General features: G+C 36.5%; 2 protein-coding genes across 2 annotated transcripts in view; one reads left to right on the forward strand and one right to left on the reverse strand.

The window, feature by feature from the left end:
- CACNA1C (calcium voltage-gated channel subunit alpha1 C) overlaps nucleotides 1-6881 on the reverse strand; it is a 488252-nt gene extending 481371 nt beyond the window's left edge. The window contains exon 1 of the mRNA XM_075115730.1: nucleotides 6661-6881. Coding sequence (XP_074971831.1) covers nucleotides 6661-6790 — 130 coding nt within the window. The 5' untranslated portion in view covers nucleotides 6791-6881. The remainder of the gene's footprint in view (nucleotides 1-6660) is intronic.
- DCP1B (decapping mRNA 1B) overlaps nucleotides 1-27002 on the forward strand; it is a 46930-nt gene that overhangs the window by 6675 nt on the left and 13253 nt on the right. Inside the window, exons 4-5 of the mRNA XM_075115721.1 lie at nucleotides 18388-18454; nucleotides 20641-20776. Coding sequence (XP_074971822.1) covers nucleotides 18388-18454; nucleotides 20641-20776 — 203 coding nt within the window. The remainder of the gene's footprint in view (nucleotides 1-18387; nucleotides 18455-20640; nucleotides 20777-27002) is intronic.

The following is a 27002-nucleotide window of genomic DNA, read 5'->3' on the forward strand; positions in this document are numbered from 1 at the left end:
AATAGAGGAACCTCCTCAACATTATGTATCTCTTTTCACTAGGATCTCATCCAAACATGATTCTGAATATCCTTCTTGAGTTTTCTATATGAATATTTTCCTTGTGTTTTGCTTTATTATACAACTTAGCTTTATAATTTTTCCAAAGCCAAGGCTTCAGGCTTCTTCCTTATTAAATGGAAATTTCATCCAAAACTGGGGGTTTTAGGACCTAATGTTGTAATAATATTTTATATCCTGCTTCCAGATACTGACAAGGAGTACTCTGTAATAGCTGTTTACTTGGCAGAACAGTGGACGGTTTGGCTGTAATACCTAACAGGATCTGGAAACAAGTTATCTTTTTCTAACCTTCTGTTTGACTTGGTTACTTCTTAGTTTATTTTTCATACATATCTTCTTATTAGATCTAACAAAACTAGCAGAGTTTCCTCTGTTTTTCTAATTGGTATAGTTGCCTTCCTATATAACAGGACTTAAATTGGGGTTTTGTGACAATGTAAATTTCAGAAAAATACAAAAGCAAGCATTTGGATGAGTAAAGCAGTCCTGACCAGTGTTTTGTTTGTTCCAAAATTCTGAATGTTTGTTGAACCCAACTTCATTTCAGTACAGCTGAATATCTATGGCTGGTTGTATCTCAGAGTCTAAAAAAAATGCCCTTGGCAGCAAAAGGTCGTACTTGTGTACTGGACAAGTCTGCCAAGGTTTTGTCATGGTATAGCTATCATTTTGTAACGATTGCTTTGCAGGCACTGTATGATTACAATAGAAGCAGCTTTCCAAAATTATATTCAATAAATATAGTTTTATGAATACTTAAGAAAAGGAATATTTTGATCTTACTTTCTACTTCATTGGTTTTCGTATTTCTTCTATTGTTCCATACGATCTTGGTCATCTAAAGTTGAAATACTGTCTAAACACTGTGTTGCAGACACCTACAGTCTAATCCCAGGACTTTTCAGGCTGGATTTGGGATCCATGCCAGTTAATGTTTGCACTGATGCACTATTTCACAGAAAAGTTTAGTTTGGGAACTCTGTTGGGTTAGAGCTAGGGTTATTCATTTCTAAGCCAGGAAGCTCAAATTACAGTTTTTAATGCTAGAAGAAGTCCTTGTCCACCAAGAAACAGAAGGTTTATGGATCAAATAGGTATTTTCAATGTGACTTTTAAACTTGTGTGGTTAACTGCAATTTTATACGCTTTCTTTCTGAGAGCAAGACAGTAGTCCTGGTTTTATTTAGATCCTCTAATGATTTTAAGGGTGTTTAAAAAGTTCTTGGGTTCTATATTTGGGTAATCTTAACTACATAATTACTACTTTTTTTCCTTAATCTTTGGTGACATTTATTGTGAAAACCAATGTTTAGAGCCTGTTGCTTAAGACTTGATGCTGATTAATATGAGATAATTCAGAAGGAATGCATAACTGTAAATTATTAGTTAAAATAACTTCATCTTCTCCTTTTAGCACTGATCAGCTATATAATAATTTACTCACAAATAGCCCCAACTGTACATTGTACCAGATGTATATGGGTGTATGCTGGGTAACTGAATTATTTCCTGAGTTGACCAATTTATCATTTCATCACTGATACTGTTTTTCATGTTTACAGGGCTCAGAGAATTTGGTGAATATTAAGTTTTATATCTTAGAGCTAGCTTCACCTTCAGCATTTCAGCTGACAAAAAAATGAAAGATCCTACCTTATAATTGTTAGATTATGAAAGTGATCTGATACAGGTTAATTGTGTGCTTTTGCGCTATAGCAACTGGAGAAAGAAATTGTGTGACAGATGAATAAATATTCTGTACCTGTTTGGGCACAGAAGTTACTTTTCATTTCTGTGCCACGTTTGTGGCAAGGCCTTTGATTGTGTCATATCATAGGATTGAAACTGAATGTAGCTTCCTAGTCAGTTGTGGCATGGTCTACTGAATGTGAGTTTTTCCTGAGGTTCTTTAGGAAGTGCTACAAAAGCAAACCAGGCATGCCTGATTTGGTAAAACTGTCTAGACACACGAGATACGTACATAACCTCAACTACTTTCAGTCATCTAGTTTAACCTGTCACCATGTGTCTACCAGAACTCTGAAAATTTAGTATTATTTTCCCGGATTCCCACACTGCAAAGACATCCAGTGGATAAGATGGGATAGGAGGGAGAGGAAAGTTTGTGCAAAGAAGTAACATAGATTTTGAGGGTTTTTTGTGGGGCTTTTTTTCACCTGTAGGTCATAATTGTTTTTGCATGAAAATTTTTCAAAATAAATACTTGGGGACAAGTGATTGAAAAATGTTTAGGAAAAGATAATGGTGTATACTTTTATCAAACTCTTGTTTTTCATTCCTAAATTCTATCTTACATCCTAAAGCCGTCTCAGATAGAACCACATCATCTTGGAGACTGATTGTGGCTCATTTCCATTCACCCTTCTATGTAATACATCCTGGTAAAAAATACTAAATGGATAACAAGTGTCCCACTTCTGTAGGCATTTCGGAAGACCCATTGACCCTGCAAGTAGCATTTCTTTTGTAAGGAACATCTTAGTTTGAAGATTATTAGAAATTTGCTTTCAAAGAGAAGCAAGAGACAATAGTAATAGAATGATTGATATGTAAAAATGAATGTGTCATGAAAAACAATCTTCGTTCGGGTAGTCTCGAGTCTTTTTTTTTTACCCTGAAATACGTTCTTAGTCTATACTACATTATATATTCTGTAATTTGATACTTTAAATCTCTTCTTTCTTCTGAAATGTGTTTTTCTTTTAGAATGAAACCAGCATTTGGTGGTTAAATTTACTTGTGTTTATATTTAGATTCCGCCTTCTGCATATTGACCAATAAACAATTACTTGCTCAATTGTTTCCATTGAGACATATATCTATAAAAATAGATATTCCAGGATTTGTTTCTATGATGTAATAGAGATTCTGTTTGGTTTTTGGTTTTGGTAAAAATGTCACTTTAAAATGGAGAGCCTTATTTATGAGCCTCCTACTTGCCAACAATCAGTATGTGGTCCAATAACAAAAAAACCCAACAGGATGAACACAGTAAATTGAAATGTGTATTCAATTGATTATTCCCCAAATGCTCATTGGTCTTTTTGAATTTTGAAACAAATACCTTTAAATGTTTTTAACCTCATTCAATTTGTAATATTTTCTCTAAATTCAGTGGTCTGCTGATTTAGAAATACTACACAGCTTTCAGTTGCTGCATCATTAAGCAAGATGCAATGTTTTCGTCACAGCTGAATAACTGGAAAACATTTTTTTTTCAGGTTAAGTTTGATTGCAAAATTATTTTTCTGGCCTGCTAGAACCTGCATGTTTTGCTGAAGAAGATACTTCTGTAGTTTAAAAGTCTCTGAAAGATGTTTGTCAGTTTGGAACAAAAGTGTTTGAAAAGTGAAAGCTCAAACTATAGAAATTCAAAGTGATTTTGGCAGAAGGGCCTTGCCCTCATTAGAGGTATGTTCTCAGCCTGTTGTTTGCTAAACAGATTTGGCTAAAGCATTCCTTCTTGTTTCTAAAAGCCTGCCTGGACCGACTACTGCCATTTGTTCAGAATACAAATGCTTGTGGTTTACCTGAGGTTCTGTCCTTGGAGACATTTTTGTCTCAGAGAAATAAACAAAATAGTCCTCCTTCTTCCCATTCCACTTTCTCTCCTTTGATCAGCATTATAAAAATTCATCATGCATCCAGCAAGACAGAACAGCATCAGAGGTCACTGTTATCTTCCCTGGATGCATTTGACCTTAAAGTGAAACCTCAGTTTTGCTGAGAGTGTTGGAATGCTAACACTGTTAAGTATAGATATATTTCTCCATTTTAAATTTAAAAGAAAATACACATACTGAAAGTACATTAATGTTGCAGTAAGAGTTGGTTATAAACCCAGAAAATTAAAGTTGCAGCATGAGCTTTGTCATGTTGCATGCAACTTTTTTAAAAAACCTATTTTATAGTTTATGTCCACCTTAACTATTTTATAGCTTGTCATGCAAATTTTCTTGACAGAAGCAAATAAATGAGAGCAGGAAGAAACTTGCTTATCAGTTGCGTAGTGACAGTCATTTTTTTTTCTCGTGTGAGATGATCTCTAGCACTCAGTTTACTGACTTCCTTGTACTTAGTCCCAGAAATTATCTGTTCTCAGACCAGTTTATAAAAGCATTACTAATTTCCTACTACATTTCCCATCTAGTTCCTCCCTTTGTGGTCTATACTTCAATCTACTAATGATTTTAATGTGCTTAGAAGATGATAAAAGTTGCTTCAGAATATCAAGAAAAATAATAAATTGCCCCTTGGAATTGGGGTAGATATTGATTTAAATTTTTATAAAGAAAAACATAGAAGATGTACATGTATATATTAGATTTTTGTGCTTTCTGTCTCACATTTTAATTTTCAAGGACGCCTAAAAGTCTTTAATGCTCACCTGTTGAGATATAAAAATATTATTGTAACTCAATGGCATAACTAAACACTATTTTGCAATCGGGTGTGGATGGACATGCAGCAGTGCTGGCTCAAGGCAGGTGATTTTTAAGATCAAGAATCATGACCTTGCTGTTAGTTTGGCCTGCCTGTTCTAGCATATACAACCTGCTACGCCTCTTTTTGAAATCTGTAACTAAGCTCTGCCTGAGTCTGTGGAAGCAGAAGTGGATTTTTAATGTAGTGAAGGGGGCAGGATAATTTGTTGTAAAGTAGTATGCATATATGCAAATTACTTTAAAAAAATAAATTGTCTGAAAAATGCCATAGAATATACTTCCTCTGTGGTAACTTGTAGTTCGTCATAATTTCTTCTTTTCCTAATACTCTGTCTTACTGAAGCTAGCCCTGTTTTAAGTAGAAGGCTGGACTAAATGACGTGCAGAGGCCCCAACCAAACTAAATTACTAATGTGATTCTAGGATTAGCAGGTATTGGTAAAATATACTTTAGGATGTTTGGGACTTTTTTCTGCTTACTGTGGAGAGTAAATGTAGTTCTGTGATTTAGGTTTTTAGGATTCCAATAAAAAAAATTTTAAAAACCACACAAAAACCCAGAGGAGGACCTGTAATACCCCTTTTTTGTCTGTTGATTGTACGAGTAAGTATTTCTAAATTTATTTTTTTCTAGGGCTGCCTTATTCATATTTTCCTTTACACTAAATACAATATATGTTTTTCAGTGGAAATTGTACATGCTAGTTGTTAAGGCCTTAAGATTAAGATGTAAGTTTTCGTGCGTAAAACCATGTCCCTTGTCACCCTGCTCTATTCAGGACAGATATTTCTACTCAGACTTTCCTAAAAGGATATTTCTATTGTTTCTTCCTCACCCCTCCAACCCTGAGGATTTGGTACCAGTTGTGGAAGTCTTTGAGCAAAGCAAACAATTTAGAATGCTTTGCATTTGTAAAGTGGCTTTTTGCAACTGTAAGATGACAGCTGCAGTCATATTTGCTCTAATGATGTGTTTCTGTTGTGTGATGAAGGTGGTAAAAAAAAAAAGAAGTATAAGGCAAAGTGCAGTAATCGTAACACAGGTTTTCAGTTATGTGGGATGATGGAGTCCAATCTGAAAGTCAGAGAAACTATATGTCATGTGAGAAGAAACAGGCTAAGGAGCTGAGATAACAAAGCTATGTAGTTTTTTGGTAGCTGGGAATTATTTTGTGTGTGGTGGAACTGTATCCCTGCCTGGGAAAACAAATTGGTAGGAAGAGTATATGGAATAGAATTAGAAATATGTATCAAGCACCCTGCAGTTGTGGATGAGTTTCTCTATGGAATGGAAGGAATATAATACTGCGCATATCTGCTAGACACAGTCTTTGTTTCCCATTTATGGATGTCAGCATATAAGCAACATATTAGCTTGTATGGGCGTTTACTGCTGAGAGCGTACTGCCAGCGCTGGGCATTCCGGACATCTTTTCAAGATAAGATAGGCATATGATGCAGTAAATCTCAAGAGTTCAAGTAGGAACAGATAAATTTTTTTTAAGAGGTTATTTTCATGTGACTACCTGCATACCCTCTACTTCATAGACACACCTCCTTGTATAGCATAAAATGGTAGATGTTTCCAGATCAGTGTAAATATGTACATCAATACCTACATATTTCTTCTGCAAATGAAAATATTACAGAGCTAGCTGCTTTTTAGAAATCTCTCGCATAACCCCATTTTCAGATTAGTCCCTTCACACGCACACATATGCATTTAATATTTCAAGCTTTTGTGTGCTTTAAACTTCTTAGCCTCTTTGTCTACAAAAAAAACCTTTTCTTTCTTGTTCCTTATACTTACATGCCTTTTTTTCCCTCTCGTGTCAAAGTGGAAGTGGGAAAGTGATGTTCATTAGACGCTCAAAAGACAATATATTACCAAGAGAAGCCATCCATCTACTTAACGCATAGATTTGAGAATTACAGAATTATCCAAATACTGTGGTAGTGTGCTCACACATACAGAACTTCAGAGTACGTTATCCCCAACTGTTACTATAAGTTGTTAGTGTAGTTTCATACATTATACAGACTGTTTTGTTTAAATAGAAAGGGAATACTTATCCCAGTAGGTAGATAACAGTACAGTTTGTGTGCCCACAACTGGGTAATTTTGTCTTACCTCCAGGTTTGATGTAGAAGCAGTTAAGCTGAGTTTCATGCACCAGCTTCCCCTTATACTTCATTTCAGGTTCCCCTGGCTGGTGGCTGGGTAGCGGGTGATACGCTTGCCGAACAAAGGCTTGAAACATTTTTAAATTCCAAGGAGTGTTGAAACAGCTGAACCTGAGTATATTTTCTGTATATAGTAAAGGTAAATTCCTTTTGGTCAATTTTTTCTTACTTCAGAGTTATTTTATGTAATAGCCTTGTATAGAAGCTAAAACCTGAAATGTTGCTTTAAACTACTGACAACTTGGTGTTTTAATCTAGAAACTATTTTCCAGCTCTTGAAACCTCTGCAATATCTTTTGCATTATCCTTCCTTTCCTTGCTCTTCACTCCTAATCCTTTTCTTGTCCTCTGTGCCTTATGCTCAGTTGGAGCCTTCTCCTCCCCCTGTGATTTTTCAGGAAAACTTGGATTGAGAAGTGAAGATAATGGGCGCCATCCACCCGTCAGCTCATCACCTCACCAAGCCATGACGATCTCTGGTTTCTGTATATCAGCACGGACTTCTCTGATAATATCCTCTTGTGTTTGAAAAAAAGAATAGGTTTGTCTAGTAGTGGGTGGACTTCACTCCTGACATAGCCAGAAAAGTTCTCTTGGAATGTGAGCTTGCTCACTCGCACTCTTTTATATGTGTGTGTATATATAAAAAAAATATTTGTAACCTTCTCTCAAAACATGGAAGATAAATATGTGAGCAAGTATATCCCACTGCACATACACAAGCTGCTCGCTTCTGTCTACTATTGATTTAATACAAGCTCTTGAGTGCCTCATCAACTCTCTGTTTGTCAAAACAAGCCTTAAATCGGCAGTAAACAATACTTTTCAATTACAGGAGGAAAAAAGAAAGAAACCCTTCTCAAGTATAAGATAGCATACCCTTTAAAGGACAAGGAATGTGTTCTATACAGAAACACAGTGCAACTGTTCCAGTGGAATTACACTAAGGCTGCAAGTGCAGTGTTGCTTTTTTGTCTTAACTGGTGTACAAACTGGTAACAGCATTGGGCTGCTTATTTGCTATCTGCTGTGCTTCAGTGGTTGCAGCTGCAGCCCAGTTGTTGGTTTTGCAATGCAGAGCTTGCTTTAATAACATGTAATAAAAGATGAAGTTTTCATATCAAAATGTCTTGCTTAAAATCAATCTTTAAAAAAATATGTGGGTTTTACCTGCTGGCTTCATTATTTTGGACATACACGCTCCAAGGTCTTTTGGAGCCTCTTTCAATAATCCTTTTGCATAGCAGAGATATTATTTATATGAATAAAAACAACCAGAGATCCTGTGGCCAGGGGAAAAAAAAAATGTATGTGATGTAAGACACGTGTTTCAGGTCAGAAGTCAACAAAAGAGGGACTAGGAAGATTCTACCTGTGAATCACCTGGTGCTGGGCATTGTCTTAGACAGGATATGGTCTTTCAGTTTGATGAGCTCCACCAATTCTTCTGTCTCTGTCAAACAGTCTTTCTGTAAAATTTCAGTATTACTTGCTTAACAACATACAGTGTTAAATCCTCTACACAGGAATGCGTAGCATCTCTCAATGAAGAGGTTAATGAAATTTCATAATAATTAGAAAAGGAGAGAAATAGCATTGGATTTTTATGTAAGGTATCATATGCCGTGATGCAGTGCTTTGCTTCTTTTTGTTGTTATCATCCCTCTTCTGTTTTTACTCTGGTTTCTCTCACATGAATATTTTGTACATCTCTCAAACAGAAAACAAAGTAGAGGTTCAAATTTGCACTGAGTTAAAAGCTGAAGGAGGCTGAGGAAGCAGATGATGATTACTGATATGGTTTATTCCTAAAGGATTATGCATGAGCTAGTAAAATACTGCTGACTTCTGAAGCAAAATGAAATATGCACTTTTACTTTCTGTGTGAAAATAATACAGATGCTGTAATGAAAATCAGCCAATGCAGAATTCCAAATTTTTATTTGAATTTAAATGTATCTCTCTTCTGTATTCAGGGATTCAAAATTGCAGGGTACCTCCCAGTGCTCCTACTGTGAGAAATCTAGCTGCTAATATAAAATTAATTTGATAAATGTGGGGTTTTCTGTTGGATTACAGGTTTAAAACAAGGAAATGCTTACTGCTTAAATGGCATTTTCTTGGTGACAAACTTGACCTCAGGGGTTCATTCTATTTCTCCCGCTGTGCATATACCCACACAGAATGTCTTGTGTGCAAGAAGGTAGAAACGTCAGTAAACTGCTAATGTTCATAGTAATCTGAACATTAATTTCAATAGTTAAAATAAATTTTTAAAAGATTTCAAGCATGTAAAAATGCAGTGGCCATATGTGAATGATGAAGGGTCCAAGGTGCAGCTATCTACTGAAATTCAGCTTGTGAGCACAGCGTGAAGCTACCCACAACTGGAGTAAAACTGTTACTGTTTGCCTGTCATGATGTGAGAACAGTGAAAGTCCTTTCTGTGCCTGTGAAATTGTATCGTGTCACTAAAAATCATACATACTTAAAAATTTCCAGTGGCAACTGTACAGATAAGCAGATGTTACTGAAGTCATTGTAACTGTAGGAGAAGGAATGGCTACAGAGGAGTAAAGAAGAACTTCTTAATGTGTTGAATATAACCTGGTAAGAGGCTGTGGCAAATCAATAAAAGCAATTGCATAAGATATGCTTTAAATTTGAACAAAATGTTTGAAATTTCAGGAAGAGTAGTGGACATTACCTTTGTCTATTTCCATGTAGATTTTTAAAATTCTTTTTCTAACCATTTCAGAAATAGAGACGGTGTAGGAAAAATGAAGAAATTGCCTGCCTCCAAAATGATGGTGTGTGCAGAGTATTATACAAATGGAAAAACACAAAGCTGTGGTGGTTTTGTTTTTTTAAATTCTGTTAATCTTGTATTATTTCTGGAGTGTTACTAGTTACAAGAGCAAGCATGTATATATATATACAAGCAACTTAGACTTTTGTTGTTGCAGGTAAGGAACTTAGTCTGCAGCTGTGCGAATGTCTTTCCATTACTTAGGATCTGAAGGTATGCAATGAAGAAGTAAGAGATGAGATCACAGGAGTCAGAATTAGAAACATCATCTATTTTTCTCATGAAGCCCTTTTTGAAGTTGTTCATAATTTTGTGGGAGTTAAACCGTTTGGAGTGACAGCTCATCAGACTGATCATAGTAAAAATTCGGGTTTCAGGAAAAAGTAACATAAAATAACGTGCTATTGGACACCTATTTGAGGTTAAAATGTTCTTCCTTCTTTTTTTCCTTTTTTTTCTGTTTTACTGAAAAAATGGCATCAGCAGAGTTTGGAAAAGAACTTGACCTTGAACTTGACTGTAGCTTTGGAATTAGAGATGTACTTTGACCTTTGGCAGGTACCTCAGAGATGCACTTTCAAAATCATTGGGAGCATAGTCTTAGATTTGACTAAAGTATAAATTAAAACCGTGATGTTTGAATCCTGATGAATCGTCTACCAACCATGTATGTCACGTACAGTAGAGCACACACTATCCACACAGGACTAGAAGCCCAGATGCTCCCCAAGAAACATAACAGAAGCTGCTGCTTTCTTAACCTAGTGGAAGGCAGGATGGAAATAAAAAGGCTGGAAATTGAGACGGTGAAGGCAGCTCTCCTGCCTATTCTTTAAAATAAAAGCAAACAGTTTTTTGCCTCCGGGTTGGCAGAGGCAGCGTTGTCCCCTTCTCCTTGATCGAGGAGAGTTCTCATTGCTTTTAGCTACCAGATATGATGTGATGTGCACAGAATCAAGAAACATTTCTAGTTTAACCTCTTCCACATAGGTAAGTGTAAGCTTTTCTGCTAATAGAAGCTACGGGTATATAGTTAGCCTAGATTTGGGTAATGGCATTTTTGTGTTACGTTCAGATAATTCTTGTAGATCAGGGCCTAGCGTCGTTTCAGTGCATTGAAGAAGTTTTTATGGCTTGCTGTTGAAAGTTAGCAGAGAATGTAGAGCACTGGTAAGCTAATACAGGTTATAGTTGCATATGTTAAGGGGTTATGTTTCTTTTCCACTGAGGCATTCTCTGTTGGAATTTTTTTCACAGGAAGGATGCTTTTGTTGACTCAGGATATTTGGATTTACTTTTTAGCCTTGCTGCAAACTTTTTCACTTACCTTTCTAAAGTCAGTGTCTATCATTTTTCTGTATCAAAAGTGGAACCGTGCTTTCACCCACCATTTGTTTATCTTAATACCTCTATACTTAGCTTTTACACTCCTTGAGCGAGACTGTTTAGTCATTTCCATCACAAAAGGCAGTGGAGCTCCAGTCTGATGTGGACATTTCAGAAGTCTGTTGTGAAATAGTAATGAGAACCACTTGTAATTTCAGAACAACTTATAAATAAGAACAATAAAGGGTTTATTAAGAACAACTTGTTCTTTAAGAATTGATAGTCTGGCATCTACAGGCTTCCTGCCTTAATTTCAGTATCACGCGTCATGATTTAAAAATTACTTGGAACTGATGATGCAATGACAGGGGATGTGAGTGGAAGACCAGGGGTGGGGGAAAAAAAAATAAATGCACTAAGCCAGATGGATCGTAACATAGATGCTATTCCTGTGTCGTGACTAAAAATCTCTTGTAGCATCAACAGAATGCGATTTTAAGGGCAATCTTGCAAATTCAGTTTGCATTTGGGCTCTTTTCCAAAAAGTAAAGAACGTGCTGATGGACTCTTGTATCCACTGAGCTTTATGGAAATAAATGGATCAATGGGCTTTAAAGTTTCCTATGATACTAACATAACTTTACTTATGACACTATTTAAAGGGAATTCTAGTGAGCCAATCTTCTTGTCTGCTACAGAGTTGATGGTTTTTTTCATAAAGAATTTCTGATAAATTTTGATTAAAAATCTGTCTGAAGTCAGGCTATCACAGCAGAGTCCCAGACATGATTTAATAAACAATTCACCATCTCAGAGTTGTCCCTTTTCTGCCTCATGAAATCAGAAGCGTTTGCTGGCTCTGTCTGGAAGTCTGCAAATTGGTCACCCAACTTTCATGACTGGTAGAAGATGGCAGGGGTATTTCAGGGTCCATCATATTAAAAAATTGTTTCTTGTGTTGATTTTTAAGGCGTAGTTCCAGGCACAATTAAACAGATGCTGTCGAGGAACTTATTCTTGACTTCGGTAGTGTTGCCAGTCATTGCCCACTCTCAAGCCACCTGCTTTTGGGGAAAGGGGTTTTGAGGGGCTTTTGCATTTTGTTTGGGTTTTTGTTGTTGTATTTGTTCATGTTACTTTGGGGTGGGTGTTTTTTTAAGAAGGTTGTTTGAACAGTTCCCTCACTTGAATTTGACTGGTCAAGCTGAAAAACAGCTTTTTTGCTCTCAGCATGTGATCATCAGTTTGCAATAAGATGTCTCTGAGCAGTGTTCTTTTCCTTTTAATAACTGGCTTTTTTTCATATATCATGTTTTAAACATTTGAAATAATGGAATTACTAATGCATGTTTTCCCTGTCTCTAATAAAAGTTCCCCAGGTAAGTGGATCAGGAGCTTTATCAACCTTTAAATTAAAGAACAAGCGTCTGATGATTTCACAGTTTTGGGTTTTTTTCAGCAGCTTTTTAGGAATTTAAGTTAAACTCATATCAAAATACAGGGGGGTTTGTTGTTTAAAAAACTCTTACCTTACTTCATTTTCTTGGCTTTTTTGTGCCTGAGACATCACATCTTAGAGGGGTTCCTCTCTAAGAACATCCAGAAATAACATATCTAAGCTGAATTTCCATTATTTAGAAACAAATACTTTTGTTCTATATCTATTTTGTATTGTGCTGCTTTACACAATGTAGAGAAGCAAGAGACCTAAAACTTCCAGTCCTGTTGATGAGCCACATCACTATCAATATGGTATAACAGGATGAAAATTAAATTTTCTGTAGTGTTTTGTTTTTAAAACCTAAATAGCTAAGCAAAGTGTTGCATTTGAAAGAACTTTAAGGCTCCTAAACTTACAAATACCAAAATTAAAGTTGCTTCTGCAATCTCTCTTTTTTTTCGTATGGAATTTTAAATTATGTGATTGTTTTCTTTTGCAAAAAGGACTTTGCTTCCTTTGTCAAATAGTCTGAATGTAGTTCATGTAAAAAGCAGCTACTCAGTATTCTGGTTTTTCCTTACTACTGGTATGTGGGCCCTTGCTTTGACTGTTACATACTGTTGATGTTCTGCACTAGGGACAGGACTGTTAATAGCTTTTCTTGTTGATGTTTTCTGCGATACTAATCAGTATAATAGTGGATAACTCGTAAATAAGCTGAACTGTTGTACGTTGCTCAGATCAAAAGTATTATTCTTCCCTATTTTACAAATTGGCATCCTAGGGCAGAGTAGTTACATTTACAGAGATCAATTAAACGCAGGGCGTCTGACTTCAAATTACTCAAATATATTAGAGTAATTTTTCAAATATATTTATCATTCATATGTTCAAAAGCACTTCTTACAGACTTCTATTGCGATTTGGAGTAGCTGATGCTTTTGCAGGTCATGCATGCAAATCTTACACCCAGGCCTAGGACCTCCAGTCAAACACTGGGAAATGAAACACACACAGTCAGCGTCAGCCACTTAAGGTGACATTTCACAACTTGCGTATCATTGCATAATATCTCCGGGGCAGCGTCAGAGATGGAATTCAGCTTTCCAAGATAGCATGCAGCTGCCTTAGCTGCAGGTTTTTTATATCTTCTTTCCTTTGTTGCAGTGCTCTCTTGCTTTATGCTGCAGAGCAGGATGTAGAGCTTCAACAGGCAAGTATCCTTCACTACTTGAGCCTGAGCAAAGTGGAAGGAACATCATGTGCTTGTATCGTAACTGTAAAGACGTTATCGTGGACAAAGGGATCACATTTGTATTGGAGTAGAAGAGCACAAAATTAACACAGCATGCTTTAATTCATGTTTTAAGTTAAGAACTCGGAGGTTAAAAATCATCATTGTGGATATAACCTACTTCAGTTCTTTTTTCAGTATGTCCTGCAAAATGGAGGTTGCCATATTCTAAAAGGTACTAGAAAAAGAAATGCAAGCATTGATAGTTTGCTGAATAGTCAAATATTACATGAATGGTAGATAGCAAAGAGAAAAGATGACCAACATAAAGGAGCCTGGCTGACTTGTAAGATGTGCGTAGAGAAACTGCATTTTTATGTAGCCAACTGTGGATTTACATATTCAGGAGCAAGAGTCTGGGCCATATATAGGGAATAAAGTACCTTAAGCATGATATCAGGAGCAAAACATGAAGGTTGAAGAATTATTTATTTATTTTTAATACCAGCAAGTGTAAACCAGTTTCTAGGTACTATGATATTTCTATATTTATTTTTGCCAAACTTAAATACTGTATCCAGTCTGAGGACCAATAGCTTAGAAATAATGTGTTGCAGGTACACTGAAACCAAAACTTTGATAATGGAAATATCTATGCAGAAGACAAAAATCTAATAGCTGAAACTTGAAGCTAGACAAATAAAGAGGAAAATAAATAATCCTAGAGAGAACGCCTTCCTTTTTAATAGGATACTTAGCATGAATTATGAAAATTGATAAGATTCTTCTTCATCATAATAGATTAAAAAATGTTTCAGATTTTGAGAGGTTAGAAATTGTCATCCATAATTCTGGTAGATAGCAGCTGTCAGCTTCTGCTTATAAATAGTATCTAGTGCTCTAGTGTTTGTGAGGACAGGAGAAATCTGTAGCCAAAAAATGAAAACTGTAAGGCAGAAGCCGTAGAATTGGCTCTGAAGTTGTGATCTAAAAATTAACTAATATACTTGCTGAAATTCAATCACTGAGCTATATTAAATGAGCTTCACAGATTTTGTTACAATTTTTCAGTTTTATGAGTAACCTATCTTTTTCAAATTCTAAAAATTCTAAAGACTGATACCTCTTAATAGTTAATTACTTCAATTAGATGCTTTAAGTAGTTTATTTAGCTTATTCCTGTTCAATATTAATTGCATCTTGATTCAATAGCTGCATTATATCCTTATAGTTTTGTGTAATCTTGTTAACAACATCATAACTTTGGTGCCTTTTTTTTTCTTCTTCAATGTGGTCAATTCATTACTAAGTCTTATTTCTTTTGTTAAATGACTGGAACTGTTGAAAGTGGATGAATAGATGTGTATCATCTTGTCAGTATAAACTAGCTCTGCTTATTGAGATTTTGTTAGCTACTTCTCATTTAACTGGCTCACTTGGTTAGCAGAAGATACTTGACTTTGATTTGTTTTTTACAATAATCTCTCTTGGATAACTTTATAGCTGAAGCTGGGCCTAAAAGTGACTTAATATTTCCTCTTTTGTGCTGCAGTAGAAGAATTTGCTTTGTGCATCTGCTGTTTAGTGATTCAGTTGTGCCTCCGCTGTTTAATGATTCATTTTTAACGTGAACATTTTAGTGAAATTACCACTTTACAGATGACACTTAGGTCAGGATTTCCTTTTTGTCGAACAGTCTGATAGAGATGGAGGGCAGATAAAAGTAATCTGTTTAGATTTCATCCCGATAAGACACGCAGTGTTTTCATGCTGGTAGAAAGCCTGTAGTGAAATATGTGTATTGAGTTTTTATTAGCAGAGAGCATGCTAGGTTCCTAGCTTGGCAGTTACAGTTTGTAATCATCTTAGGTTCTTTTGCTGGTTTTGGGTTTTTATGTGTTGTCATACACAAAAAAATTTCCTTTCCCATTTTGTGTTCATTGTTAATCAAGAGGATGGCTGTTAATGCACATTTTTAGTACTATTGTTTACATTTTTGCTTCCTTAAATGTAGATTAGAGCAGAATATACTACTGTAGTATGAATTTACACCATGGCTACTCCAGGTGATGAGCACCTAATACGGAAACATGCATTAGTGTACTTTGGATACCCGGTATCTCAGATTTCCACCAAGTTATTGCCTTCTCACTGGTACATCGTTCTCCCACGCATGAAAGAGCTTGGAGTACGTTGTGCCACAACAAATGGAGCGGCTGTGTGATTATTTCTCCATGTATTTCTGAAGTGTTCATATTCAGATGAACAGAGTAGAGACGGAAAGTGTGGAAGGAAGAAGGGAAGGACTGTCCACTTCTGAAAGATTTCACTACTGAATGGGTGAGCTGTAAGCTCAGAGGATCTTGGGTTTTGGGTTTAGCTTGCTTTCAGCTGTGCTTCCTAGTCTGGGTTGAAAGTATCATTTGACTGAGGTAAGAAAGTAAGTATGGGGGTGTGGGTTTGAAGCTTGGCTAACATCTAGGCTAAAGGTATCTAGATCTGCGATATCATGACATAAAGCTTCAGTTAAGATGTCATATTGTTGGGGTGGTGGTTTGGTGGGACAGACAATGAGTGTCCTTATTCTGTGACCTGAAATGAGTGTGCATTTGTTTGCATTGTATTTCAAAATCTTAGTTGTAGTTCTGTAAAATCTGAATTGGTCTTTTATAATGGTAATCAGAAGTTTACTTGTGTTTGTCTTTGAGTTGAGGTAAACTAGCTTGGTTCTGCTGTTGGTTCCAGTCTTTCAACTTTTAATGGCCAGAAGCACTGCAGTATTTCCATGGGACTGTCAGCTTTCAAATTTTTTCAGATATTTATAAATAGCCTATGACATATTTGATCAATGGGCCAAAAAGGTAAAGCTGTTCAAACTGTCTTGCATATTGTTGATGCCACCAGCTGTGGCAGACATAAAAACAAAATTGAGAGGATGGAGCAGATGGCCAAAGTTTCATCAATACTCATCTGCATTGGAGATTCTTTTATAACAAAGAAGAATCTTGATTAAAACAAATTTGACTTGTCTGGAGTTTTCAGTCTGCTTGCTCTGTTGTAATACGGACAAGAAGTTTTCAGTTGTGTTTTGTCAGAAGGATGTGTGGTTTTGCATAATAGGTCAGTATTTTGGAACCTTGCGAATCCTTCACAGTTTTCTACAGGTTGCAGTTTGTTGTTGGATGCTTACTGGTATGTGTTAGAATATTACTGTCTATTTAAAATGCATATTTTAACATTAACATCTATGTTACAAAAAGGAGATTATTTGTGCAGTTCATATCAGCTCTTACGCTACACATTTGTAGAACCACTGGTGCATATTATGTTACTTGCCTTTTTTTAGGTGAATAATAGAAATCATCACACTTTTCAAAAGTCAATAGTGAAAGAGACTGTACATCTTTTAAAAGTTATTTATTGTGTGTCTACAGGACGGCTGTTGGTTTGTGGGGGTTTTTAATCTTTTCACCAGTGTGCTGTATTAAACAGTTGAACCATTTTTAGCTATATAAAAGACAACACATGGCTGAAAATCTGAGGGGGAATGGAGATGAGTATTGCACTTGTGTCTTACAAACAGCTGCACATTCGTTTTCTTTCCAAACATTAACAAAGCCAGCTTACACTTCATATGCCATGGTTTTGGTTCTGTGGAATTGAAGAAGTGATTGCTTTTGGATTCTGCCGATATAAGGAAATATCACATTATCAGGGTCAATGTTGCAGCTGTTTTTAAGCAGGTACTCAATCCATTTATGCCCCTCTCAAATAAAATCTAGCCCCTCTTAAGTTTGAAAACACATTAGGAATTGCCATTTCTTAGTAAGATTAAGGGAAAACTCTTGCCTCCATTATGGTAGGAAGGGGACCGGAGAAGAAACACAGTGGTTGCCTATTTGCTACTGTATCATGTAACGGGAACATGGATGTTACACAAGATTGTGGTGATAGAGGGGGAAGATCCATGTTAACCCCTAAAGTGGTTCTCCCTTCCTTTTCTCACAGCAAATTTGTGCCTGAGGTTAAAACTAGGACAGTTACCCTGGCAAATGTGAACAGGTTGTTTGGAGACAGTATTGTAGATTTATTCCCGGGCTATCTTACAAGAGCTATATAACATGGTCGCGAGTGGAAAAAGCTCCCTGTTTGTTATGGGGGAAGCTGCATTAACTACAGTTCCCTTATGGCTATTGCCATCGTGATGGTTTCATTAGCAGGGGGGGTGTGTTTGAGAATCTTCAACTACTAGTAAATTTAAATCTGTTTTTGCTGTGCAAAGCTGCAGGAACTTTCGTTAGTGGAGGTCTGAACTTAAGATATAGATTTTCTAATCCTGGGGTTGGCTACAGATAATTACTTCTTTGGTGGTGAAAATAATTACAGGAAATCTGCAGGAAGGTGGAGGTATGTTAGTACTACTGTAACAATTTTGAGGATATATAAGGGAGGCCTGAAGGTTGTTGAAAACTACACAAATCTCTCTTGCTTATGTACGTATGCAATACTACCTACAGTACACTAGCCACTGGAGCCTAATGGATATGATAAGAAAACTGCAAAAATTGACAGAGGAAAAGATTTCAAAGAAAAAAACCAACTCTGGTTTAGTGTTCTGGAGAAAACGATCAAATACCTCTGCCTTTATTGAAGGTTCAGCAGCTTGTAATTTACATCCTTAGATATATGCCTTTGATCTTTTTTGATTTTGGAGGATCTGAGGTGTCATTTTTGTGTCTATAGATGGGGAAAACATAAAACAAATAAATTGAAAAATTCCTTTACAGGTCACTTTTAAATATCTACCAGGTAGAATTGCTGTTTGAGAAGATGCTCATAGTTTGTGTTTGATGTGCATTTACAGTGTCCATATATGGGATTTGGTTTTATGATAAGGAAGAATGCCAAAGAATTGCAGAGCTCATGAAAAAGTAAGTGATGGGTAAACAAGACTTTTTGTGCTTTTTTTATGTATGTATTTCTGTACATACATGCACATTATATTACTAGGATGGTCATACCTTTCTACTTTACACCTATTTTTATAGACTTTGTGTCGAGTAAAATTGTCACACACCTGCATTTTGTATAATCAGAAATAAGTCCCTGTATTGCAATACTGTTTCATAATTTACTGCGCAGCATTCCAGATACATCAGAGTGTAACAGTTCATCTGATTTATTTCCTGATGACTCAGAGATCTGTTTTCAAGAATTGTATTCTTTGGGGTTTTAATATATTTTTCAGTTTGGGGAGATTTTCATTTTTAATGTTGCTGTTACATCTTTTTTTCCCCCTATCAGTGTAAATGCGGGCTATCATGAAGGTATACTGTAATAATAAAATTTGTGTGGTTTTTATGCTGTTTCTACATCACGGTTGAATTTCTGCTTCCTCATTTCTTAACAATATGTACAAAATTCACTTTGTTTTAGGAATATAAAGCAAGATTTTAATTAGTTTTGAATTTATTACTTTTATATACATAATATTATTTTATATATGTTATACCATCTTTAATTTTGCAGTCAAGTTGGAGATTAAAATTTCACACAGAACTGTATTCTCAGCTGTATTTTAATCTAACAGTATCATGGATGGTTTTTTCACTGTCACTGGTCTCTTCACATGTCCAGGGTGGACAGGGCTTATTCTTCTGCTCTACTCTCTGGTAGGCCTAGTGAGGGGCTTGTTTGCAATGATCCCATTCTTATCACTATATTCTGCGGGTTTTTTCATGTTTCTTTGGAGGAGGAAGGAGCTGAAGTCTTATAGATTTTTATCAACATATACAATCTACATTTTTTAGAGGTATAAAGGGGAGGATATAGTAAAGGGGCCCCATAGGAACGGACAGAGATTGGATATACCGGTTGCCTGTGGTATATAGGGTTGGGCATATCATTGTGTCACAATTCTTTTAAGGAACAGGTGGAGAGATGATGTAGAGCCAGGTCTTTGTCATCCCAAGAAAAGCCATGGGAGGCAGTTACAGTCAGGCTGACAGCATTGGGTACTAACAGCGCGATGCAAAGGCGCTGTCAGACCTGTGAATCTCTCCTTTTCAGGTCATCTGTCCCAGTCTTAACAGCTTCTGTAGCCAGAAGCATGCTGAGGAGGTGACATCAATTTTGATTGCCAAAGCTACCAAGTGCCCAAAAGCCCTTTTATGTGCCCTGCAGTACAAGTCCAAACAAGGCTCATCCTCGCACATCTCAATCCATAGCAAAGTGCTTTAATTCTTCTACCACTATGTTCCAGATAGTATTTGTTATAAAACTCTGGATGGGAAGGTAGTCATGTTTTCTCTCTATCTCTTTTTAAAGTAATACCTGCTGCTTTTCATTTTGCAGTGACAAAACATTGTGAAACACAGACTGTGACAATGGTGGGGGTTTGTTTAGGGGTTTTTGTTGGTTTTGCTGTATATCCTACAGCTCTAAAATGAGTCGGTTGTGACCCAAGAAATAATTGATGGGGATGAATTTACAGAAATAAGCAATAAACCCTAGGAAACCAGGTTTTTGACAGCTAATTTTAGTTAACTAGCTCAAGTTTCAGTTGGTGGTGATTAGGTACTCTCAAACTGGTAATTTACTACAATAAAAACTAGTTTTCGGAGGATTCATGCAATTGTAAACCACGTGTAGTGGTGTATAATAGCAGTGTTGCATATAGATAAAAAATACCCTGTCGCTCAGCCAATTGGCTGCGTGTTTTAATTCTCAGCATTCTACAATAATAATAAAACAGCTGGGGCAGGAAATTGGTCATTTGCTAGTAGTTAATGACTGATTTGTTGTGTTTGCCATTCTTCACCACGAGCAGAACTGAATAACACTATAAATTCCCTGCTCCTTCTGGGTATAGAAATTGTGACTGAGTTCCAGAAATATTATTCTATAGCCTAGCATATTCAAGATTGGAGAAAATGAATCTCACGCCTGGTCAAATTATGCTTTAATGTAGATATTTTAATAGAGATTTTTTACACATGTTTTAATGTAGATGGGGAAAATGAAAATATTTGAGTTTTGATTATTGTAAAGTAGTTAAACTTTTCATATTTTATCTGTTTTTTGTCTTGTATATTCTCCTCTCACCTTCAACTTTCAGCCTAACTCAGCAGGAACAATTCAAAGCACAGCAGGGCACAGGAACAGGAGTGTCCCCAATGATCATGAATTCTGCTAATAACAAAGAAGTGGATATCTTACGGATGCTTACCAAGGCCAAAGATGAGTATACCAAGGTGAGACTTGCTGTCTCTAAAAAGAGGACACTTCTTTTTGGTGACACTATGATGCCAACTTGCTCACACTTTACATTTTAAAATATAAAAGGTTTGGTTTTATTTTGTTTTTAAATAGTTTCACTCAAAGTGAAACGGATGTTGGACAGTGTGCTCTCTCATTTTGTGTAGAAGTGGCTGGTAGAAAAGTTTCATCGGAATTTGCTAAAAATTCAAAAGAAATGAATACCATCAGTAAAAACTTCTGAAAGGAGAACATATATGACTGATTATTTGTTGAATGGTAGGAGGTAAGAACAAGTATAAATTGGCTTTCATTTTGACCCTTAGAGGTCTTGTGCTTATTGAGTAGTGCCTCGAAGTTGTGCCCTCTTTCTAGGTGGAGTATTCGAACGTGCTAATAGTTTCTGTGGTTTGTACAAATAACTTCCTTCAGAGAAAACCATTAACAGTGAAGTTACTGCTTTTAATTGTAGTTGTTAGCTACTTTCAGACACTAATGGAAGGAAATGAAGAGGGTGAAGTGTAGTATGATTTCAGCCCATGTGCTGCTTTGGTCTTCTGAGGTTTCTAAATAAAGAAATAACTAATGGACTAATAATGTCCTGCATTATTGAGCAATCAAAAACGTTTTACTTTGGGGAATAAAAATCTAATAATTTTAACTATTCATATATACGCTGCAAATTGTTACAGAGCCAGCAGGTTCCTACTGCTGTTCCCTGTATTTCATATGTGTTGTCATACAATAATAAAGCTTGTAAGTATTCAGAGTCTAGAAATATATATCTTAGGCACAAGCAATTAAAAAAGTTCTTTTTCTGAAATGTGGCTACAATAAGATACTCAGGAAGATAATAACCAACTATTTGAGTTATGGTGAAATGTAGCCCTTTTTGTTGTGGTATAGCTTCTTTTGAAGCTCGGGACCTTCATATTTTCTGTAATAGGGATTTAATGTATTATAGTGGACAAACACCCCAAAACCTGGTATCTTTTCTGTGCTTTTTAATACTGAATCAGAATCTGATCTTGACATGAGTGTGATTTGAGATATTCTGAAATGTTTAAGCAGTTTTCAATAAGTAACCTTAAAAATACTGTAAGTGGAAAACTGGAAAAATATTAGGCTGTCTTCAGATTCTGTGAGAAGGCGGTAATAAATCTTTTAAAAATTACCTTCCATTTTGACATGAGCACACAGAAAATCAAGATCAAGGAGAAAATTCTAGAAGATCTGTTGTTTAAATAATAGGGTTTTGAATTTTTTTTCCTGCAGGTAAGATCTGCATCATTTAAGTGATTGCTAAGGAAATAACATGAAAATTTCCTCTTCATCTGGGACATGAGTACTAGGAGTATCTGACCTCTTGATATGTGGGTTTTTTCTTGTTTTGTTGGTAATATTAAATTAGGAAGGGTGTGAGAAATAAAGGCAATGGCAACCATTTTTTGCATTTAATGTCAGTATATTTCACAGCAGTCATGCTTTTTTGGCTGCTTTATGACATCTACATCCTTGTCAGTGTATGTCTTGTGACTTACAATGCTGATGTGCTGAAATCAGTTATGAAATATGCTGTTCTCTTTTTTTAATTCTGCGTGTTTTTAGAGAAGAGGGTGTTTTAAAGTGTTGGGAGCTGTAGAATAAGAACATCACTTTTCAAAGCATCTAAGGAATTTTGCTCAATTTTTAAGTCCTATGATGAATTTTTTTTAAGAGTGTAACTAACTTAGAAAGGTATATCTTATTCCCAAATTAAGTTACACATTTAGAGGTTACATGAAAAATAAAATACATAGTCTCTCCCCTCCTTTTTTTGTTAATGGAGCTTTAAGTTGCTAAACCACTGAAGTATTTTTTTAAAAATATAATTCTAATGCACGCTTGCCTTTTCTTGATCTCTGGTAAGAAGTGCTATTAGCAGGTCTCATAATGATAGCTAGGAGAGATAAACAGTTGAAGAGTCGCTAGGGTACAGAACAAAGCATGACAAAATGTTTTTCTCTTTAACCACTGTCCCTTGTCTTGTACTACAAGAGCTGCACTGTTCTTCTACAGCATCTACCCATTTACTACACCATCTTTGATCTATTAAAGTTCAGATTAGGTAGACATCCTTTGTCTGCCTGATGTGCTGCAAAGAACTGAAGCTTCCTTATTCATTACACATAACCATTTGATAAGAACGTCATTCCTGGTAGTGAGCAAGGGTGGCCTCTGGGCTTCTATTTCGGTTCTTTGACTGCTGCTTCACTGTCTCAGCAAAATGTTCCAATGGTATTGCCCTGCCCAAACAGGAATATAGTTTCTAAGTTTTCAGGTGCTTCAGTTTTTGATCTGTTAACTGCATGAAAGACTTGACAGTAGGACCCAGAAAGTCTAGCTTTCCTCAGGGCACCTGCCATACTCAGCCTGGATGATGCAGGGTCAGTGCTAATGTTCTTACATAGTCTGAACTGGTTCTGTATGTCTCATTTAAGCAGGGCTCTGAATGGAAATCGTTTCTGCTACTTCTCTTCTTTGAGGCAGTTCTTGTCCTCCTTAGCCCGTCTTTTCTGCAGAGCACTTTGTACAACGTCACGTGACTGCTCATTAATGTCGTCTTGTGGCTGTTTTACATCAGCTAAGCAGAAATTCCCAGTTTCCAGGGCTTTTTGGCTCTGCATTCGAGCTCTGACAGCTTCAAAACTTTGTTTCTTTCAGCATAGCCATCTATCTACAAAGCTCTTCTAAGTTCCATCACGTCTTGGCTGGCCTTCTCTCCTTGTGTCAGATCTTCTAGCATCTCCTTCTTGTACTTGGTAGGTCTTTGCAGCTCATGTCTCAAAATCAGGTTTTTGTTGCGGAGCATGAGACTGAGATGTGACATGGTGTTTGCTTCAGGAGAACTGCAATACTGAGGTACCATGCTTGTCCATTGTTGGTTTCCTTTGACAATGTTCTGTTCAGCTTGAGCTATATCTTGTACAGGTAGACTATGAAATCTCAAAACAAAGAGCAGCTGTTTGCCTCAGATTTCTCTGACTACACCAAACTTGCCTAAAACATTCTAAGTGGTGGTCTTGTTCTTTTTGATTGATGATCACCACATACGTCTGGGTTTTTTCCAATGTTGCTTAGCATTTCTTTGACTTGATCTTAGAACCTTTTGATTTCTTACGTGTCATTTGGTGGAGCATAGCTTTAAACAAGACACATGACTAAAGGACAGACCTGTGAACCAAGATGTAGTAATCGTCAGATGTCGTAGCTGATGAGTACTCTTCTGGCTCTACCACTAAAGAGCATGGTGACATTTCTTTCATGCTCCTTTTTGCTGTTTAATGATGATGGCATCTGATATCTTCTTTACCTGTCCACCTGACAGTTGCCTAAAATGTCATGCTGGTGCTCCTCATTTACTCATCACGAAGGCCATGCTACCCATTTGCCAAAATGACTTTACGTTTTGAGCTCCAGTAGTTACAGATTCCTTTGAAATCATCACAGGCTTTTTATTTTCTTCAGCATACTTCCCTGTGTTTCACATCAGCCTAGTTGCCATGTTTCCAAATCATGGGAATGATACCAACTCAGGTCAATGTCGTTCTCTATAGGCCTTTGTGTATACTGCTCTTCATTTTACTGAGGAATTTGGTCTGAAAAATGCTCAGTGATAACTCTGTTAAACTCTACTGCTTCTCACCTCATTTGTATATGCTTAGTTCTGTGATCATGCAGAGTATGGCAGTGGAATCTAAGGTACTCACGGTTTCTGAAGAAGTCAGCCTATTAAAATATCCTGGAAAAATAAGGACCAAATGGTTTTATTTAAATTCAGCAGAACTCATTGTGAAATATGCAAGAGTATGTTATCTATCATGTTAAAGTTTAAAGACATGCTTTTATGTTTTTTTGCCCCAAAAGATATGCTGAAAAATAGCAGGGGGGAAAAAAAGGAGAAATATTGAAGAAAAGGCAGCATCCTGTAGAAAGAGAACAGTTTGGGAGAAAAAAAAGCTATTTAATCCTACTGGAGTGCAGTTTGGGTCTATATAGTATCATAACAGGTTAGGATCTGTCCAATCTAAAAAAGAAAATTATCTTCACTTGTTTTAGTATAGATCAAATTGGGGCTACAGGAAGCACTTATTTGGACTATGAAAAAATCTTTCATCTGAGAATTAACTAGGTAAGATGCCTAATAGTCATTAAGTGAATGAGAGATAATGTAAGTCACCAGTCAGAGACTGGGTGGGGAAAGTGATTTAAGAATAATTCAGCCATTTCTCCCAGTATATTTAAAATTTTTTAAAAGTTGATGAGGTTGCAGAAGGCTGTGTCCTAGGATGTTGTTGCAGGTCCATATGAACACTCTGGAAATTATAACAATAAATAAATATAATAAATAAAAATAAAGTTACTCAGATTAAATAATAATGACATGTAAGCTCAGAAGACCCTAAGAAAGCAATTTGAGCAGTGCATTGGTAAATTTAAATCAGAGCTACTAAATGGAAAGGAAACTTTTCCTTAGTATAAAAGCTTTAATAGTTACGTTAGACTTGTAGGCTTGACTTTAATAGTTATGTTAGTGCTGTAGGCTTGGCTTTTACACCTTTTTTCATGGCTTCTTTCTGTTATGATTTTTCATAGCAATCCATTCACAACTATTTTAAATACAAATTTCAAAGCAAAACTGAAACTTCAGTTAAGTGTAGATTTCTGTCAAATGCTTCCACTAATCCAGCTTTGAATCATAGAGAAGGGAGGTAAGCATGGACTAGCTTTAAAAGAAAACTGATTTGACTGATTTGCTTACCATGAATAGTCTTTGGACTTAGCTCTGTATTTGAATTTTGGGACATCTTTAGTCATCAGACTTGCACTGCACGGTGAGATGGGTAGAAGGGCTCTGGGTGAATGAGATACCACATTCTAGTAAAATTATTTCTTTGATTTTTTTTGTTTGTTTGTGTGGGTTTTTTTTTACCCAGAGAAGACAAAAAATGTAGCTGAGTTTAAATATGTTTGCTTGTTGAATGTGGCCTGCTCAGATTAGCCATGAGGCACCTACTATGTGGTTTTATATTTAACTGAAATTCAATTTTGCTGTGAAGCTCTGCGTTATTGCCAAAGTCAGTACTTCATTCTTCATGTTTTTTCCAATCTAGTGCTTGAGGAAGTGTCTCACTTTATGCAGCATGGGTATAGCAGGAAAGAAGAGGCAGGTGCTTGTTCTATCTCCAGACCGAATAGTTAACCACCCTATGGCATGATTCTCTGTGCATGTTTAAAGATACTTCTAAGAGTAACGTTTGAACCAAAAATTGTCATACAATAGAAGAAAGCCAGGTGCACAGGTGAAACCACATTTCTACTTTGCAAGATCACATCTTCAGGAATTCATTGCAGAAGTCCTTGAGTGTCCAAACAGCCACAAGATGGTTTTTCAGCAGAGGCTCTCAAAATAATTGAGATTGGAAGGGACCTCTGGAGACAGTCTAGTCCAACCTTCTTTTTTACAGCAGTATCAGCTAAAGTGGATTGCTCAGGGCCATGTTAAGTCAGGTTTTAAATGTCTCTATGGATGGAGTCTCCACAACCTCTCTGGGCTACCTGTTCCAGTATCCTTAAAGTAAAAAATGTTTTCTTCTGAAGTTTAAACAAGATTTTGTATATTCTGTTATTTTGCCTTTTGCCTCTTGTCTTCACTGGGCACAGCTGAGAAGAGTCTAGGTTGGTCGTCTTTACTTCCTCCCATCAGGTATTTACACACATTGATACTATATCCTGAGCCTTCCCTTCTAGAAACTAAGCCTCTCCTTGCTTGACAGGTGCTTAAATCAACTTCATAGGCTTCATGTATCTGCATCTTCCTTGTGCTGGGAAGCCCAGAACTGGATGTAGCACTGCAGTGCTTAATAGAGGGGTCTAACCAGTGGTCTCACCAGTACTCAGTAAAGGTGAACCTCTCTTGATCGACTGGGAATGCTCTGCCTAATGCAATCTAGGGCGCTGTTGGCCTTCTCTTGCCACAAGGGCATGTTGCCAATTTGTATTCAACTTCTTGTCCACCCAGGTCCATTTCTGCAAAGCTGCTTTTCAGTTGATCAGCACCAACCTGTACTGCATGGGATTATTCTTCCTCAGTTTCTCGTTGTTGAACTTCATATTCCCATCAGCCCATTTCTCCAGCCCATCAAGATTCCTCTCAATGGCAGCACAACCATCTGGTCAATT

This window comes from Phalacrocorax aristotelis, chromosome 1 (genome assembly GCF_949628215.1).
Source record: "Phalacrocorax aristotelis chromosome 1, bGulAri2.1, whole genome shotgun sequence".
Lineage (NCBI taxonomy): Eukaryota > Metazoa > Chordata > Aves > Suliformes > Phalacrocoracidae > Phalacrocorax > Phalacrocorax aristotelis.